This window comes from Oryctolagus cuniculus, chromosome 15, assembly GCF_964237555.1.
Source record: "Oryctolagus cuniculus chromosome 15, mOryCun1.1, whole genome shotgun sequence".
Classification (NCBI taxonomy): Eukaryota; Metazoa; Chordata; class Mammalia; order Lagomorpha; family Leporidae; genus Oryctolagus; species Oryctolagus cuniculus.
The window spans coordinates 32,288,192-32,305,695 of record NC_091446.1 but is presented as its reverse complement, the minus strand read 5'-3'; the positions used below and the strand labels follow the sequence as shown (position 1 = coordinate 32,305,695).

Below are 17,504 nucleotides of genomic sequence, written 5' to 3'. Positions count from 1 at the left end.
TGGCCCCTGCATGAAGGGGCCAACACCAGCCCAGAGGTGCCGTGTTGCCCTCTGCTGGCCACAGGTACATTGAGAACTGAGAATGAAGTGGTTGGGCTCCTGCTGTTTTCTTACATTCACCCTGCCCGTCCCCTGCCCCCTGCTTGCCATGCCCATTCTATTGTAGCACAAAAGGCTCCATATCGAAGGTGAGGATTTCTTAAATCATTGTGTCCTGGCTCCCTGCAGCTGCTGTCAGTACTTGAGGTGGCTCACTTGCAGCGTGCCCGGCTGTGGGTGGGAAGTTTATGAATGGCAGGAAAGCCAGCTGCTGTCCATGTGGCAAGGGAGGTGACCTTGCAGGCTGCCCCGAGAGATCTGTGAGCAGAGGGAGTGTCCCTCAGGGGCATGCCCAGTGAGGGGATGGCTTTGAAAGGGGCCTCCATTTTAAGATCAGTTCTTTTGCTTTCAGGAGAGAGTGAGATGTGCGTCCACACGGTCACAGCTCAGCTGTCCTTGGAGTCACAGTCCAGCAACCTCAGTTGTCAACAACAGAGCCAGAAAGTGAATATTTAAAAATGTCCCAAGGCCTTGTTCTCTTTCCTGTGGGAAGTCTCTCAGATGGCGCCACCTTGTGTCCTGTCTCAGCCCTCAGGTTAGCAGAGGTCACTCTACCTATGTTAGGGGCAGCAGACAGGAGACCAGCGAGAAGGAACATGAAAGGAAGAGAGGCAGGAGGCAGGAAAACAGCAGAAATCAGCTCCATTTTTAAAAAGCTGTGTGTGGAAGGGCCCCTGGGGTGTCACTGTGTAGAGACGGTGATCCGATGCATCGGAGCCCTTGCCTGGACGTCAGGCCGACTGAGGAGCCAAAGAGAGGAGGAGCTCAGGGGTCAGTGTGGACCTGCGTCCCCGGGCGAGGCGGAACCCCTTCCCCGCCTCCCCAGGCCGGCGCGGATGAAGCTGGGATGTGTTTCTTCAGTGCCTCCTTTTTGCCTTTCACACTCTGGTCCATCTGCTGTTGATGTGTGTGGCTGGTGTGAGTGAGGGACTTCCTGTATGAGAACCCGCAGCCCAACACCTCGATCGAGTGGCTCCCATCCCAGCCCTGCCGCCCCGTCAGCGATGCACGTTCCCATGGATGCGCTGTCCGTTCCCTTGGCTCGTTGGGCCCTGCTCCAGCACTGTGCTAACTGCATAGCTTTGTAAGTAGTGTTGATAATGGCAGGACAAGTCCTCCTACTTCATTCTTCTCTAGGAATATCTTTGCTCTTCCGTATAAATTTTAGAATCATCTTGCCAGGATCCTTGGAGGGGCAGAAACAACTCCCAGCTAAGAATTTTATTGGAAGCACGTTACATTGGTCTGTTGAGGGGAGAATGGACATTTTGGGGATTGAGTGCTGCCTCATTCCCTTCTCACTGCGCCCTTCTGGAAACCCACTCCACATGTTGGACCATCTGAATGTCAGTTACTGTATTTTTTTCATTTCTGAAAGTTCTATGGGGTTCTTCTAAAATCTGCTTGGTCATTCTTTATAATCTCTTCTTCCTTACGGTTTTAAGTCTCTTATTTCTCAGACTTGTTACTTCATAATCTGTCTCCAATAAACCCCATGTCTGAAGTCTTGTTAAGTCTGATTCTTCTGCTGCTGTTTCTGCTGGCTCTCGCTCATATTGACTTGTTTCCTTGCATGTTATGAATTTTTTTAAACTATGACCTTATTGTTTATTTTCCTTGAAGCTGTATTTTGGGAGTTTTTAAAGGCCTGGTTTGAAGTTGTTTTCCTCCAAAGAGGATTTGCATTTCTTCCTGCCAGCCCAGGAACACTTGAAATTAAATGTTTGGCTGCAGTTTTCTGCCCACACAGGTAGCTGTGAACTCCAAGGGCAAAGCACAGGATGGAGTCAGGCCTGAGGGTGACCCCTCCCTGTCCTTCCTCATTACGTGACCATGGGGGAGTCATGTGACCTCTCCATATCTGTCCTGTCATCTGTGGAATAGCCATCCCCATGATGAAATGAGGTGACTTAACAACAGCGAGCCTGTGTGGGCTCACCGTCGCACAGAGTAAGCTGCCAGGGAGTGCCGTTCTGTTCTCGTTCTCTCGGGCTGAGGAGCCCCCTCCCACCTGGCCAGTGGGAGCAGCCTGGTGGCAGGCCCTCCCTCTCGTGGGTGTGAGTTGTTGTGGAAGCAGAGTGGCCTCGCTCCCTGAATCACTGGAGATGCTTCTGGCCTCTGTTCATGACCACGGTCTGGAGTTGTCTTGCATGTCACTTGGAGCTGGATGACAAGGAAGATGACAGTACACAGAAATGTTTTTCTTCTTCAGATGTCGCAGAGTTGTTTGGTTGGTCATGATGTCTAAAAATATACATACGGTATAACACTAGTAGACGTTACAATTGCTTATCATATTTAATCATATAGGAAGTTGACAGTAATACAAAGGTTACTTGAAAAAATTCATAAAAAATGGAATTAAATGATAAGTAGTTTGGGCAGTTTTGAGCTCTGCATTACTTCTTCATAATACATGTTTTTCATTAACTTTTTTTAAAGGATTTATTTATTTATTTATTTATTTATTTGAAAGTCAGAGTTACATAGACAGAGAACGAGAGGCAGAGAGAGAGAGAGGTCTTCCATCCGCTGGTTCACTCCCCAATGGGCTGCAATGGCCGGAGCTGTGCCATTCTGAAACCAGAAGCCAGGAGATTCCTCAAGGTCTCCCATGCGCATGCAGGGGCCCAAGCTGCTGCTGCTTTCCCAGGCCATAGCAGAGAGCTGGATCAGAAGAGGAACAGCCAGGTCTTGAACCGGTGCCCATATGGGATGCTGGTGCTTCAGGCCAGGGCTTTAACCTGCTGCACTGCAGTGCCAGCCCCTTTCATTAACTTAAAAAAAAAATAGATTTATTTATTTGAAAGGCAGAGTTACAGAGAGAGAGGGAGAGACATACAGAGAGGGTCTTCCATCTGCTGGTTCACTCCCCAAATGGCCTCAATGGCTGGAGCTGGGCCAATCCGAAGCCAGGAGCCAGGACCTTCCTCCAGGTCTCCCACGTGGATGCAGGGGCCCAAGAACTTGGGCCATTCTCCACTGCTTTTCCCAGGCCATAGCAGAGAGCTGGATCGGAAGTGGAGCAACTAGGACTTGAACTGTCACCCATATGGGATGCTGGTGTCACAGGCGGCTGCGGCTTTACCCACTGCATCACAGCACCAGCCTGTCATTAACTAGTATGGATGAATTTCAAAATTGTGTACAGCAAGATAAACATCTTGTAATTCCATTTTCCATGCACTTTTGGAAATACCCTCGAGTAAGTGTGACTTAAGCAGAAAGTTGCATGTCAGCATGAAGATATCTTCCATCCTCTCTGGAGCCAGGAATGTCAAGAAATACATTTAATGATGGGAACCCGACCCTCCTGAGGAAAACAGGGACAGAGAAGCTGATGGGACATGGATCATGGGGTGATGGGGGTCCCTTCTGAGGAATGGGCTCTGAGTCACACTTTCCCCACGGGCAGTATGGCGACAAACTGCGGTCCGAGTGGAGCTTGTGGTCAGAGTACTCGCACCTCCGTGAAGCCGGTGCCGCATGGATTTGGACAAATGATGGGCTCTGCGCCCCGGTTTCCTGGCTGCTGGGTTGTGCTGGGGAGCAGGTGAACAACGAGCCCCAGGTGCCTCCCCTGTGACCTGGCACAAGCCGGCTCCCTACATGGAGGCAGTTAATTTTTATGCATCCACATCCTTCCCAGGATTTTTATACTGCACCCATGCTGCTTTGCAATCAAAAGTAAAATTAAAACTTCAGCAACAAAGGCAGTCCAGGCGGTCCCCGCTTCTGATGATTTGATCTGTGGTTTTTCAACTTCTCTGGCAGGTACTCCTTCAGGGGAAGCTGAGCTTCGCATCAGAATGTGTCCCGTTCCCAGGGCTGGCCGCGGGTGCTGCAGTCCTCTCTCATCACACCAGGCGGCAGCACCCGCAGTCCCAAGTCAGCCGAGGAGGGTGACAGCTGCCACTCTGCTACCATGTGCTGTGTTGTTGAGCTAGAATGTTCTGTAGGCGAAGTGTATAAATGTATTTCCAGCTTATAACTGATAGTGTATTCTCAGGACATAACCTCATTGTAAGTCAAGAAGTACTCAGGTATGCTTTGCTGGCAATATAATTTGAAATACTATTAAGATGGGATGCTACGTACTTCCCTGTTACTGGAAAGGGACCCCAGAGACCTAAATATTTAGGGGTCAGCACAGCAGAGTGCCAGGCAGGCCAGGGCCCAGCCCAGGGAGGTGAGGGGCTGGGAGAGGGCAAGCCGCTGCTCTAATCTGGCCTTGGAGATACTCAACTGCCCTCTCTGTCCCACCCAGGCCGCAATGAGCCCCTGAAGAAGGAGCGACTCAAATGGAAGAGCGACTACCCCATGACCGACGGGCAGCTGCGGAGCAAGCGAGATGAGTTCTGGGACACAGCCCCCGCCTTCGAGGGCCGCAAGGAGATCTGGGACGCCCTCAAGGCCGCCGCCTACGCTGCTGAAGCCAACGACCACGAGCTGGCACAGGCCATCCTGGATGGAGCCAGCATCACCCTGCCTCACGGTGCGTGGTCGGGGCCAGTGCCTGCGTGTCCCTGGTGCTGGGGGTGATCAGCATGGCTTAGGGGTGGAGGAGAGCTGGTGGCCAGCCACGTGCCAGGAGTTTCTGTCTGAGTTGGAGTTTGGGGCTAGTGGGTGGCTATTCACTGTCCGTTCAGACAATCCTTTCTGAGCATAGACCAGGAGTGAGGGCACAGAGGACAAGTAGACTTGGGCCCTGCTTGCCTAATGAGGGAACAGGCTGGCACTAGCAAGGCTGTGAAGTGGTGTGGTGCCTGCAAGCTGAAGACCTGCTTGGGGCCCTTTGGGCTCCCAGAGCATCTAAGACACTGACCTCCTCTTGGGTTACTATGTGCTGGGCGCTGACCTAGAAACTCCCACTGAGTTATCTCATTTAAGTTCTTAGCAGCCTTACGGAGCCAGGTAAATCAGCTGTGACCATGTGGAGCTCTAGAGTCATGGATATGGGTCTTTTTGTTTTAAGATTCCTTTATTTTATTTGAAAGATGGAGGGCAGAGAGAGAGAAAGGGAGAGATCTTCCACTTTTCCCCCTGCTGGTTCACTCCCCAGATGTCCACAAAGTAGGGCCAAGGCCAGGATGAAACCAGGAGCAGGAACTCCATCTAGGTTTCCCAAGAATTTGGGGCATAATCTGCTGCCTCCCAAGGCACATCAGCAGGAAGCTGGATCAGAAGCTGAGTAGCTGAGACTTGATCCCAGGCGTGCTGTTACAGGATGTGGACCTCCTAGGCCATCACCTTAACCCTCTATGCCTCAGCACCCACGCCACAGTCCTGGATCTAAACTTGAGTGTTTCCATTTCTCAGCGGTGTGACCTTGAGTAAGGAGCTTTGTGAATTTAGAGCCTGAAAATCTTGTTGAGAAGAGGAGGTGGTTTGACAAGATGTGCAGTGTTACCTTGTCCAGTGCAGCACTTAGGACATGCTCCAGGCACAGACAACACTTCCGCATGCACTGCATAGTATAGTAAGGGCCCTGACTTCTAGCTCCAGTGTCCAGGGCATGTGCTCAGGAAAGATGTGTTGAATGAACCAATGAAAAGTTAAGGATTAAGGGGGCTGGCATTGTGATGTAGCAGGTAAGGCTGCTGCCTGTGATGCCAGCATCCCTTATGGGCACTGGTTCAAGTCTCAGCTGTTCCACTTCCAAGCCGACTCCCTGCTAATACACCTGGAAAAAGCAGTGGAAGATGGTCCAAGTGCTTGGGTCCCTGTATTCACATGGGAGACCCAGAGGAAGATCCTGGGTTCTGGCTTTGGCCTGGCTCAGCTCCAGCCATTGCAGCCATCTCGGGGAGTAATCAGAGGATGGAAGATCTCTTTCTCTCTCCCCGCCACCTCCCCCCCATAACTCCGACTTTCAAATCTAAAAAAATCTTAAAAAGAAAAAGTTAGGAACGAGCTAGTACCTGCTGGAGCCAGGATGCCAGCTCAGGTCTCCCTGACACCAGCCCTGTGTTCCTCTGGTCACAAGGCTGTAGGGTGAGCTTGGAGCCTGGGGGCCGCATGGTGGGTGTCCAGGTCTGCTGAGGCTGCCGTAACAGACACCACAGGCTGGGCGCCATCAGCAGCAGAGGTAGGTTTGTCAGCTGGAGAAGCCAGGAAATCCAAGATCAAGGCGCCCACTTCGGGCTTGCAGATGGCAGCCTTCTTGCTCTGTCCTCACACAGTGGGAACAGCGAGCTCTCTGGTGTCTCTTCTTACAAGGCTGCCATCCTATGCACGCATAGCCCTACCCTTGTGACTTCATTTAACCTTAATGAGCTCTGCATGGGTCCCATCTCCAGATTGGGGGTTAGAGGCTCAGCATGTGAGATGGGGAGACAGGGACATTTGACAGCAGGTCCCCGAGCCCACTCTGACCGCCCTGCCTTTCCCGCAGGCACCCTCTGTGAATGCTACGACGAGCTGGGCAACCGCTACCAGCTGCCCATCTACTGCCTGTCGCCGCCCGTGAACCTGCTGCTGGAGCGCATGGAGGAGGAGAGCCCGGAGCCCCCGGAGCCCACCCCCAGCGTGCGTCGCGAGTTCCCACTGAAAGTGCGCCTCTCCACGGGCAAGGACGTGAGGCTCAGCGCCAGCCTGCCTGACACAGTGGGGCAGCTGAAGAGGCAGCTGCACAGCCAGGAGGGCATCGAGCCCTCCTGGCAGCGATGGTTCTTCTCCGGGAAGCTGCTCACAGACCGCACACGGCTCCAGGAAACCAAGATCCAGAAAGATTTTGTCATCCAGGTCATCATCAACCAGCCCCCGCCACCCCAGGACTGACGGGTGCACGGACTCCTGGGAGGAGAGGCTCCGGCCCGGAGCACTAAGCCCCGACCCTGCTGCTGCCTTTGAGTGCTGTGATTTTTCCTGAGGGTGCCTCCCTGCTGTAGGGCTGCTGGGTGAGCGAGAAGGGACCCTGCCTCCCAGGGGCGCTGTGGGCCATCAGTGCCTGGCGCCCAGGGAGCAGGACTGCCGCACACGGGCCTTGCCAACCTTGTCAGAAAGAAGGCCACGCGGGGCCTGCCACCCTGCCTGTCTCCCGCAGCAGGCATGAGCCACCAGGGCAGCCTGGAGGCCTCGGAGCCCAGAGCCGTCATCTGCTGCCGCCAGCCGTGCTCACTCCAGTTTTCTGCTCAGGGTCTGACGCAGCTGCTGTCTCCCTCCTCTGCCCCGGACATGGTGCCAGTCCCCTGGAGGGGAGGGAACCACCGGGGATCCCCAGGGCTCGGGGAGCCTGAGGCGGGCCTCTGCCTCTCCCTGCCCCAGCACAATTGGCAGAGGTGAGGCGGGTGGCTGGGCTTCGCGGCAGGGTCTACACAGGGCTGTCTCCTCGCTGTAACCCAAGCGGTGGGGGGATCTGCAGCCTGCTCGTGGCCCCCACGGCAGGTCCTGTCACAGACATATCTGCATATTTATCAATAAAGCCTTTTGCTCCTTCCCTCGCGCCTGATGTGTGACCTCTGGAAGCCTCCTGCAGCTCTGTTTTGGGTGGGAAAGGGTGGGCACAGCCTCCCAGGTGCTCTGGGCACTGCAGAGTGTACAACAGTGTAAGCCTTGAAATGCTCGCCTTCTGGGCCCTGAGGCCAGCTCCTGTCCTGTTGTCACGGACCCTTGGGAACAGCTACCTAGCCTCAGAAGCCCCAGACTTCTCTTTAAAGTGGAGGTGATGCCACCTGCCTCGTAGCCTCCGTCAGTTGCCAGGAGGGCTAAGTGGGAAGGCAATGGCCAAGTGCTCTGCAGGTGAAGGTGGCGTGCCAGGAAGGTGCACCAGGTGCTGCGCTCTGCTGCTGCAGCAGGAGGAGCCTGGCTTCCAGCTGCATTCTGCAGGCCAGGCCATCCTGATGGCGGCCTGCGGGAACCCTGGAGATACACCCCTGTGCTGCTAAAGCAAAACCCCGACAAACTGGGACTGTAACCATGTGTCAGGCTTCTCTCCACTCACCGACAAGGGACCCGGTGGTGGTGGTGGGGGGGGCAAAGGAAGTGCTCCCTGTGCTTCCTTAGGGGTGGGTGTGCGCTTGGGTGGGGACAGGAGTCCCCGGGAAGGTTGCCAGCTCAGGGCAGCCAGGTGAGTGTCAGCGAGGGCAGCCGCTGTTCCCGGGCAGGATCAGCCTGGGTCAACCTGGCTCGAGCCTCCAGGTTCCAGGTGTGGTACTGAGCAAGTCCAGGTCTGCTTTTCCTCCGTGTGGGAGTGTCTTTCTCTGTGGGCGTGCCAGCCCCTCTCATGGTAGTCTGGCACTGCCTCGGCCTGACAGGGAAACCCGGGGAGGGAGGATGATCAGGAGCAGCTGGGGCCCCTCATCAGCTGGGCTTGGCACTGAACCCGGGCTTTCTCGGAAGACCCTGCGAGTCGTGCCAGGCCACCTGCAGAAGCTGAGGCGCTGAGGGAGTTCATATGCCTGACAACCGTGACAAAACGCCCTGTTGCTTCACCAGGGGGCGCTGTGGGGCGCAGGGAGGCAAGGGCCGCAGGAGCCTGGATTAGAGGAAGGCGGCTGCCCATAATCCCACCAGTACCCTGGTTCTCCAGCCAGGACGAGGCAGGATCTGCTCCCTCCCCAGAGCCAGCAGGGCCTGTTCACAAGACAGCCTCGGGGCACAGGCCTGTCCAGGTTCCCTGTGTTTGGTTTTCCTTGCACTGGCTGGGCAGGGTTTCAAGGCATCCAGCAGGTGGCGGTGCCGTCCAGGTCAGGGGATGCATCTGGCGGGTCCCTTGTGCAGCCCGGCTGCCAGGGCGGAGGTCCAACCAGGCCCAAGCACTCAGGACACAAGCTGGACAGTCTCTTTCCTGCAGCCCTGCTCTGTGGGCGCTGTGCCCTCCAGCTCCAATAGGCCAGGGATTGGGGAGGGGCCACTGTTCCTATTCCCTGGCTCTGGCCTACCCACCCCTGCTCCCTGGGGCTGCCCGAGGTGAAGGTGACAGGTGGGGGAGGCAGGTGGAGAATCGGGCCAGTGAGCTCATGGCAAAAGCTCCCAGCTGGGCGGGGTGAAGGGGCTCGGGCCTATAAAGCCCCCAAGGCCGCGTGGCCGGGAGTGGCAGTCATGGACGGCACCATGGAGGGCTCCGAGGCTGTGCAGAGAGCCACGGCGCTCATCGAGCAGCGGCTGGCGCAGGAGGAGGAGAGCGAGGTGCGGGCAGGGGCTTGGGGGTCTGTTGGGAAGGAAGAGCCTGACTACCACACCTGGGTGGGAGGATAGGTGTCCCCCCGAAGGGCTCACCCGGCCCCATTCCCTCCCCAGGTGGTCCTGGCAGATGGCTGGTGGTGGGAGTCTGAGGCTTGAGCCCTTAATACTGAGAGTGTGGGGAAAGGGAACCCGGTTGGGCTCCCCAGACCCTGCCCAAAGCACTGGCCTTCCAGAGATGGGCCATGCAGGGCAGACAGCTGGGCGCCGCCTAGAATGTCAGGAATGTGTGGCCCTGAGATCCCCCAGCTGCCGGGTGGGAGACTGGGGCTGGGGCACCTCCAGAGGTTGGTCATCCAGGAAGAACATGGACAGGGAACAGAGTGAGGAAGGGGTGCTGGGAAAGGAAGTGTGGATTTCCCCAGGACTGGCGGTCGCACTTGGGGAGGCCTTTGGGGTCGTATTTTCTGGGGCCGTTGGCTTGTCTTACTCACCGTATGATTTAAAGCAACACTTGCCCGACTGCCTGCTCTGCCAAGAGCCGGGTGCTGTGACGAGCCAGAGGACCCGTGAGGGCCAGAGCGTGCTTTGTTTTCACCGACCCAGCATTCGTTTTTTGTCAGTGTTTGTCAGCTGCACAGCCAACCAAGGAACAAAGCAGATGGAAGACACAGGCAAAGCGGGATGTGGATCGCTCCCACGGTGGGCCCAGGACCACTGTGGGCAGGATGAGTTTTAGGTGGAGAGGGGGGCAGAAGCTAAGGTTTCACGGGTGAACATGGGGCCGGTGTGAGAAAGCCCGGAAGCAGGGGATCAGGCTGGAGAAGGGAGGCAGGGGCCAGGCCAGAGGACCCTGTAGGAGACACACTGTGGGCCGTGGGGAGCTGCGCCGTGTTGTCGAGGGAGGGATAGCAGTGCCATCCGACCTATTTTAGGAGAGCAGCTCCGATGGCCCTGAGAAGGGCTTGCTGGAGAGGGAAAGGTTATCCTTGGCAGGAATGGGAGGGGGAGATAAATCAGTATTAGAGGTAGGCGCTGTTCTCAAAAACCAAGTGTGGCTGAATGAGGGGGCGAGGAAGAGGGAAGGATCAGGACTCCAAAGGAAGAAGAGGTCAGGTTTGTCAGGGGAGCACCTGGGCTGCACCTGCTGAGGCATCCCTGGATCTCCAGGAAACCCAGCGCCCATCCCCCAAGGGCGTGTGTGCATGGGCCAGGCATGGCGGTGTTGTTTCTAGAGTGCTGCCACTTCAGCAGTGGACACAGAACAGCCCGCCATTCATTCATCCAGCAAATACAGCCATGGGACCGTTAGGACACAGGGTGCCCGCAGAGTCAGCCTTCCCATAGTGTCTGCTCCATGCCAGGCACTGCACATGTACCACAGTCTACCAAGTAAGGTGGAAGTGTGTTTTGTGAACTAACATCCAATTCAACAAATACTTATTGAGCCCCTACTGTGTGCTCGCCCACACATCTGCAGTGAGGGTTTATAGATCTTGGTAAGACCTGAGTGGGCATTCCAGCCCCCAGTAGTTTCCACCAGGCCCCAGCCAAGCAGAGTTCTTGGAGGAAAGCCCCTGCTGGTCTGCACCCCTGCCCTGCCATGGGAGGGTAGGGAGGGCCACCAAGGCCAGCTCAGGGGCTGGAACGCACATGTGGGGAGAGCACTTGGTTAGGGTGAGTTGAGAACTTGGGCCATCTTCCGCTGCTTTCCTAGGCCATTAGCAGGGAGTTGGCTGGGAAGAGGAGCAGCTGGGACTTGAACCGGCTCCCGTATGGGATGTCAGCACTGATGGCAGGGGCTTTACCCCTACGCCACAGCTCCAGCCCCTCGAGTCATCTCATACCCCGGGAAGAACAATGTTTCAGGAGAGACCAGCACCGGGAGACCCGCAGCCATGTGCGGCCGGCGTGCAGGGGAGAAGACCTGGGAAATCTGCCCTCAGGCCAGTGCTAGAAGAGGCTAGTGCCAGAGCCCAGGGAGCAGCTGAGTGAGCTGTGGGGGACATTCCTGCTGGCCGCCATCTTGGCTTGGCCCCCTCTAGCCTAAGCAGATGTCCCTGGACTCACATCCATACAGGAGGACTTCCAAGAAGGTGAAAGAAGCCAGCCTTTCACCCACAGGGACCCAGAGCAGCAGGTGGAGAGGGACCTGGCAGGCAGCGAGCAGGCTGAGAACAGGCTGAATCCCCTCACTCTGGAAAGCAGCTCTTGCTCCCGCCCCTTGGCTTCCCAGGAGCCACAGTCTGCAAGCTCTAAATGTCACAGATCCGTGAAATTGGGGTGGGGGTGGGGGTGGAGGTGGGGGTGGGGAGGCTGTGCCTGACAAAGCTGCCGAACTTTCATATTGCCAACTACAGCCATTTTTAAAGCTATCCTCTCCAGTTACAATTATTTCATCAAAGTGACATTTAAAAAAATTTATTTGAAAGGCAGAGTTACTGAGAGAGGGGGAAAGACAGAGAGAGCACGCGAGGTCTTCCATCTGCAGGTTCACTCCCCAAATGACCACAACGCCGGAGCTGGGCCATTCTGGAGCTAGGAGCTTCTTCCGGGTCTCCTACATGGGTGCAGGGACCCAAGCACTTGGGCCATCTTCCACAGCTTTCCCAGGCACATTATCAGGGAGCTAGATCAGAAGTGGAACAACTGGGACTCGAACTGGTGACCATATGGGATGCCAGTGTTACAAGCAGTGGCTTAATCCTCTAGGCCACAATGTTGGCTCCCAAAGAGAATTTTTAATACTAAAAAAAAATCATCTTGGTGCGTGGCAAAACGAATATACTTACTGGCAGGAAGCACTCACTCCAGGTCCTAGTAGGCTGGGGACCCAGGGTTGGGTTTGAGGCAGAGATGGGGGGCTGTGACAGCTGCCTCTTTTTGGGGCTGGGGCCTTGGGGTGGTCGGGGCAAGGGCCACCTGCCTCCCCTGGTGCTAGATTCTGGTGCTCGGTTTGGTCACAGAAACTGCGAGGAGCCACCACGCGGAAGCTGCCCATGGACTTGCTGGTGCTGGAGGATGAGAAGCACCAGGGCGCGCAGAGTGGGGCTGTACAAAAGGTTAAGGTGAGTGCGGGACAGCCCAGGGATGCACAGCTCAGCAGCTCAGGGATGTGTAGCACCGGGGAACTGCAGCCGCGCCCCAGGCCCCACGCGCAGGACGGCCCCAACCTGAGGCTTCTGTTTCCTCTCTCGAAGGTCTCCCTCCCCAGCCCACCCCTACCTCCAGCGTAGCCAAACAGTCCCCCCCCCGCCCCCCAGTCTCTGGGCCCCACGCGGGGGTTGATGGGCCATCCCCACGCAGGGCCAAGAGCGCGTGCGCAAGACCTCCCTGGACCTGCGGCGGGAGATCATCGACGTGGGCGGCATCCAGAATCTCATCGAGCTGCGGAAGAAGCGCAAGCAGAAGAAGCGGGAAGCCCTAGCCGCCTCGCAGGAGCCGCCCCCGGAGCCCGAGGAGATCGTAAGGGCCCCGGGGAGCAGCCGAGTGTGCATGCGCCCGCGTGTGTGCGGCGGGGTGCGGCCAGGGAGGCCACGGGTCACCCGCGCGGCCCTCGGTGATGGGCTTCGTGCCGGCAGACCGGCCCTGTGGACGCGGAGACGTTCCTGAAGGCGGCTGTGGAGGGGAAGATGAAGGTCATCGAGAAGTTCCTGGCCGACGGGGGTTCGGCGGACACCTGCGATGAGGTGATGCCTCCCTCGAGGGGCTGCCGTCTCTGCCCCACCCTGCTCCAGCCTGTTCCAGCACAGGCCGGGTGTCCTTTGGGTGAGGCGGGAGAGTGTGCAGAGTGGGATTTACCTAACTCCTCAAACCTGCTCCAGAGCAGCAAATGTCCCTCGCCTGTTTAGAGAAGAGGGGAGTGGAGTCAAATAAAGAGCCCAGGACCAGGAGACTGGACTCAACACCCATCTCTCCCACCCACTAGCTGTGCAACCTGTGGCTGGGCTGGGCACGGCTCTGTGCCTCGACTACCCCCGCTGTGACATGGCCTTCTTTCCTTGCAATATGTTAAAAATGGAGTATTAGCACCTTGATTAGTATCACTGAATGAATGGAAAAACTGTAAATTAGCTTGTGGCAAAATGTAACGGGAAATATGCCGTTCTAACCGTTTTAAAATGTCCAATTCGGTAGTATTAGTTACATTCACGATGTTGTGCAATATTTGCCATTGTTTTTTAAATGTCTAGATTTTTCTCCCTGAAACTGCCTCTTTCACACGGCATGGGGTGCTGTCTTAAGCACACATGGCTCCTCACCTTCGGTTTGCATTGCTACAGGCTTTGAGCTCGTGTCCTTTCTGTTCCTTACACCCCAGGGTCTTGGTCCTCTTGGCCGGTCCAAGCACTGCCTCCAAGTACCATGCTAGGTGGGAGTACAAAGAAGAAAGAGAGGAAGCGGCGGGGGGGGGGGGGTGTCTTGGGGAGCTGTCCCCAGAGCAGTAGAGTTATGTGCTGTGGACTGCGTGTTTCGAGTCCAAAGCAGGAAGCAGCTGCCCTAAGAAGGGCGGAAGTTCATTTCTCCCTCGCGGCTATCATAGGTCATCAGGGAGCAGCGTGACCTCATCCTGGCCCTGTGCTAGGCACTCGGCAGGACTTGACTTGCCCGTGAACTCTCTCGCACACTCAAGGTCACCTGAGGCCCTAGGGCAGCGCTGGCCTAGAGGTTTCCAGTGGATGATGCCCATGAGCTGCAAATTGAAGGAGAGCACATTTTCCTCAAGCATATGGGGTGGGCGGAACGGGCACGTCCAGCGAAGCGAAGAGCCTGTGCCACGGCATGGTTTGATGTGGAGGTCAGAGTCCTTGGGCCACACGGCTCCAAGACTGGCCTGGATAGCACATAAAGGAGCTGACAGAACACAGAGGACGCAGGGACCCAGCGCGGGGTCAGAATCAAGCCATGGCAAGGCCATGGGAGATGGGCTTGGTCCTGGGGTCAGAGGCCAGGCCCTGAAAGTCTCTCTGGGGACAGTTCCGCCGGACAGCACTGCACAGAGCATCCCTGGAGGGCCACCTGGAGATCCTAGAGAAGCTTCTGGAAAGTGGGGCCACTGTGGACTTCCAGGATCGGGTAAGTGAGAGGGCAGGTATTGAATGGAAGGCGGGAGGTGGACCCAGCACCAACAAACCCATTTCCCTGCAGGCCTGGGACACAGACGGGCTGCACAGGGCCAGGTCCCACCTCTAGTGGGTCGTGGGGCAAGCCCCAACTCCCCCTTGTGCCTGCTGTGCCTCTGGCTTGGACAGGCGGGGCCCTGCAGGTTCCTCTGCCTCACAGGAGTGCCCCTGCCCATCCCCAGCACCTCCCCTCGGGCTGTCCCCCATCCTCATGGTGAGGCCCTATTCTTCCCTTCTAGCTGGACTGCACAGCCATGCACTGGGCCTGCCGCGGGGGCCACCTGGAGGTGGTGAAGCTCCTGCAGAGCCGAGGAGCAGACAGCAACGTGAGGGACAAGGTGAGACAGCGCCGCCAGGTGCAGCAGACACCGGGCGGCTATGGGGAGGAGGTGTGGGCAGAGGGCAGGAGAGCCCAGCGAGCAGGGAGGAGGTGAGCAGGGCTGCAGGACAGGGAAGCCAAAGCCATGAACTGCTGGGCCTCTCAGCCAGGGACGGTCCTTGTCATCGCTGCAGCCGTGAGGGACCACCATCTGGGCATGGGGGCAGGAAGAGCAGTGGCCAGGACGGCAGCCCCACTTTCCTGGGGGCTTTGAGACCCTGGAAAGATGCGGGATTGGTTCATCCATGCAGTCCTGCACCATCTGCTGTCTGTATGTGTCCGGCCATCCTCCCACTCAGCCGTCTGTTTATTCTCCATTCATTTGTTTTTCCACCATCCTTCTCGTGTAGCTTTAAACAAGTGACTTAGTCTCTGAGCCTCTAAGCCTCATCTGCAAAATGTCTTGCAGAGTTCCAGTGTAGATTAGGTGGGAAAACCCATATAACAAATTATTTATTCAACATAAGGCTGAAGTTTTTTTTTAAAGATTCATTTGTTTATTTGAAAAGCAGAGTGAGAGTGAGAGAGAGAGGGAGGGAGGGAGGGAAGGAGAGGTCTTCCATCTGGTGGTTCACTCTCCAAATGACCACAATGGCTAGGGCTGTGCCAAGCTGAAGCCAGGAGCCAGGAGCTTCATCCGGTCTCCCACGTGGATGGCAGGGGCCCAAGCACTTGGGCCATCTGCTGCTGCTTTTCCAGGCTGTTAGTAGGGAGCTGGATTGGAAGTGGAGCAGCCAGGACACAAACACATCCCATATGGGATGCCAGCACTTCAGGCAGCAGCTTTACCTGCTATGCCATAATGCCAGTCCCCAAGCTAATGTTTTATAAGCTTTTGTCATGCCCATCAGATATCATCTCTCAATAAATGGTGTTTATCATAATTATTAAAAGAAAGATGGAGGAGTGAAGACTTGCTCACAGGTGGGTGAGAAGGGAATCACAGACAGCTTCCTGGAGGAGGTGGCATTTAAGGTTTTAGAGTTCAACGACTGGGCTGGATGATGGGAAACAGCACCAGTCCCTGCTCCTGCTTGGCTCAGGCTTTGGCATAAGAACTTGGGAGCTGGGTTTAGAGCAGCCCCTATCCTGGGGCTCCATAGTTTGGACAACATCGGCCAGCAGTTCCTGCTTACCCCTCGTCCAGTTGCTGAGCACACCCCTGCACGTGGCGGTCCGCACAGGGCAGGTGGAAATTGTGGAGCACTTTCTATCCCTGGGTCCAGACATCAACGCTAGAGACAGAGTGAGTGCTGACACCCCCTGCTTGGCCCCCTCGTGGGTGTGGTCCTTCCCTTCCCTCTGGGGCCCGCAGGGTGGGGTCTCCCGTCCCTTTCCCGTTGCCCCGTGCCCCATCCTGCTGCCCCCAGGGGCCGTGCTGAGTGTCAACACGGCTCTAGGAAGGGGACAGTGCCCTGCACGATGCAGTGAGGCTCAACCGCTACAAGATCATCAAGCTGCTGCTCCTGCACGGGGCTGACATGATGGCCAAGAACCTGGTGAGTTCACTGCTTCGCCGATTCTGTGATCGGTGTGGGCCTTTGCACACTGGCGGGTCTGCTGGGCCCGTGTCATTGGCTCTGGCTCATCATCACAGTACTGAACTCCTCCTCTCCAACAGCAGCCTCCCAGCTCTCCCCGGGTGTGTCTGTGTCTGGAGTACACATGCAGAGAAACAGCAAGAGGGGCAGTAAGAGGTCCTCCTAAAGGCCCCACAGAGAGGCCAAAGGGAGTCCTGCCGGGCAGGCCTACCGAGGCCAAGGCTGCGAGGGACACAGCTGGCAGGAACCCAAGAGCTTGAGTGCCCCACCATTCCTAGCTCACCATGTTGGTTCCTGGTAGCCCTATAGGTCCAGCTCTTCTTGGGGACCCAGAGCTGTCACAAAAGACAGGGGTGTGTGTGTGGGGGGGGAAGGGGGCTCACTCTGGCTTAAGAAAGGCTGACAGGAGCCCTGAGAATCAGGGAGCTGTGGAGTGGGAGTAGAGGAGGGTTTTCAACCTCAGTGGGTGGACACTTGCAGCTGGATAACTTTGTTGTGTGTCCAGCAGCATCCCTGGCCTCTCCCTGCTGGGTACCAGCAGCACCCACCCTCTGTGTGACCACCCAAAAGTCCTGACACATTACCAGCTGCCTCCAGTGAGAGCCAGGGATGTGGCAGAGGGCCCCTCCTGGAATAGCCTTCGCAACAGAGAACAGATTTTCTGTTGGTCCCCCCCCCCTCCCAGGCAGGAAAGACCCCCGCGGACCTGGTGCAGCTGTGGCAGACTGACACCAGGCACGCCCTGCAGCACCCCGAACCGGGACCCGAGCAGAACGGGCTGGAGGGGCCTGACCAGAGTGGTCGAGAGACTCCCCAGCCTGCCCCGGCCCAGCCCGAGGGTTCTGAGGCAGCCCCCAGCGCTGTCTGAGGACCCAGTGCAAGCTTAGTGCACCCACAAACTACCATAATAAAGGCATTGTTTTTGCTACTTGTGCGTTTCCTTTCGTCCGGACTATTCTGGAAGGAATAGGGTGGTCCTGGGGCAGGGGGAACGTCGATTCCTGCTTTCCCTGCTATGGCTTCTCCTTCCTGCTTCTTCCCGGCCCTTCCTAGTACCCCAGGGCCAGCCTCGGCCCCTGCATGAATGAGCTGGGCGAAGCACTCGCCCTGGGTCCCGCCCTCCTGGTGACCACTGCTCTGTGGGGCTCTGTGCCACCCGCCCAGGCCCGGCAACACGGCCACCTCCGCAAGAGCAGCCTGCCAGGCCGGCGAGGCAGCTTCTGGCTGGGTACGCCCCGC

At 56.8% G+C, this 17,504-nt stretch overlaps 2 protein-coding genes across 4 annotated transcripts in view; both read left to right on the top strand.

The window, feature by feature from the left end:
- UBTD1 (ubiquitin domain containing 1) overlaps nt 1–7,537 on the top strand; it is a 57,106-nt gene extending 49,569 nt beyond the window's left edge. For 2 of the 3 annotated variants that reach the window (XM_002718666.5, XM_070057450.1), the window contains 2 exons: nt 4,367–4,594; nt 6,494–7,537. In XM_002718666.5, coding sequence (XP_002718712.1) covers nt 4,367–4,594; nt 6,494–6,879 — 614 coding nt within the window. In that variant the 3' untranslated portion in view covers nt 6,880–7,537. Of the gene's footprint in view, nt 1–585; nt 635–4,366; nt 4,595–6,493 lie in introns of those variants that run through there. The other variant, XM_070057449.1, reaches the window with a different exon arrangement.
- A 1,333-nt stretch (nt 7,538–8,870) lies between these two features.
- On the top strand, nt 8,871–17,193 carry ANKRD2 (ankyrin repeat domain 2). Its single transcript, XM_008270301.4, has 9 exons — nt 8,871–9,228; nt 12,189–12,290; nt 12,529–12,687; nt 12,804–12,911; nt 14,200–14,298; nt 14,585–14,683; nt 15,872–15,970; nt 16,125–16,223; nt 16,951–17,193. The coding sequence occupies exons 1-9, from the start codon at nt 9,142–9,144 to the stop codon at nt 17,131–17,133; spliced, it is 1,035 nt and encodes a 344-aa protein (XP_008268523.3). The 5' UTR covers nt 8,871–9,141; the 3' UTR covers nt 17,134–17,193.
- Nucleotides 17,194–17,504: the final 311 nt, after the last annotated feature.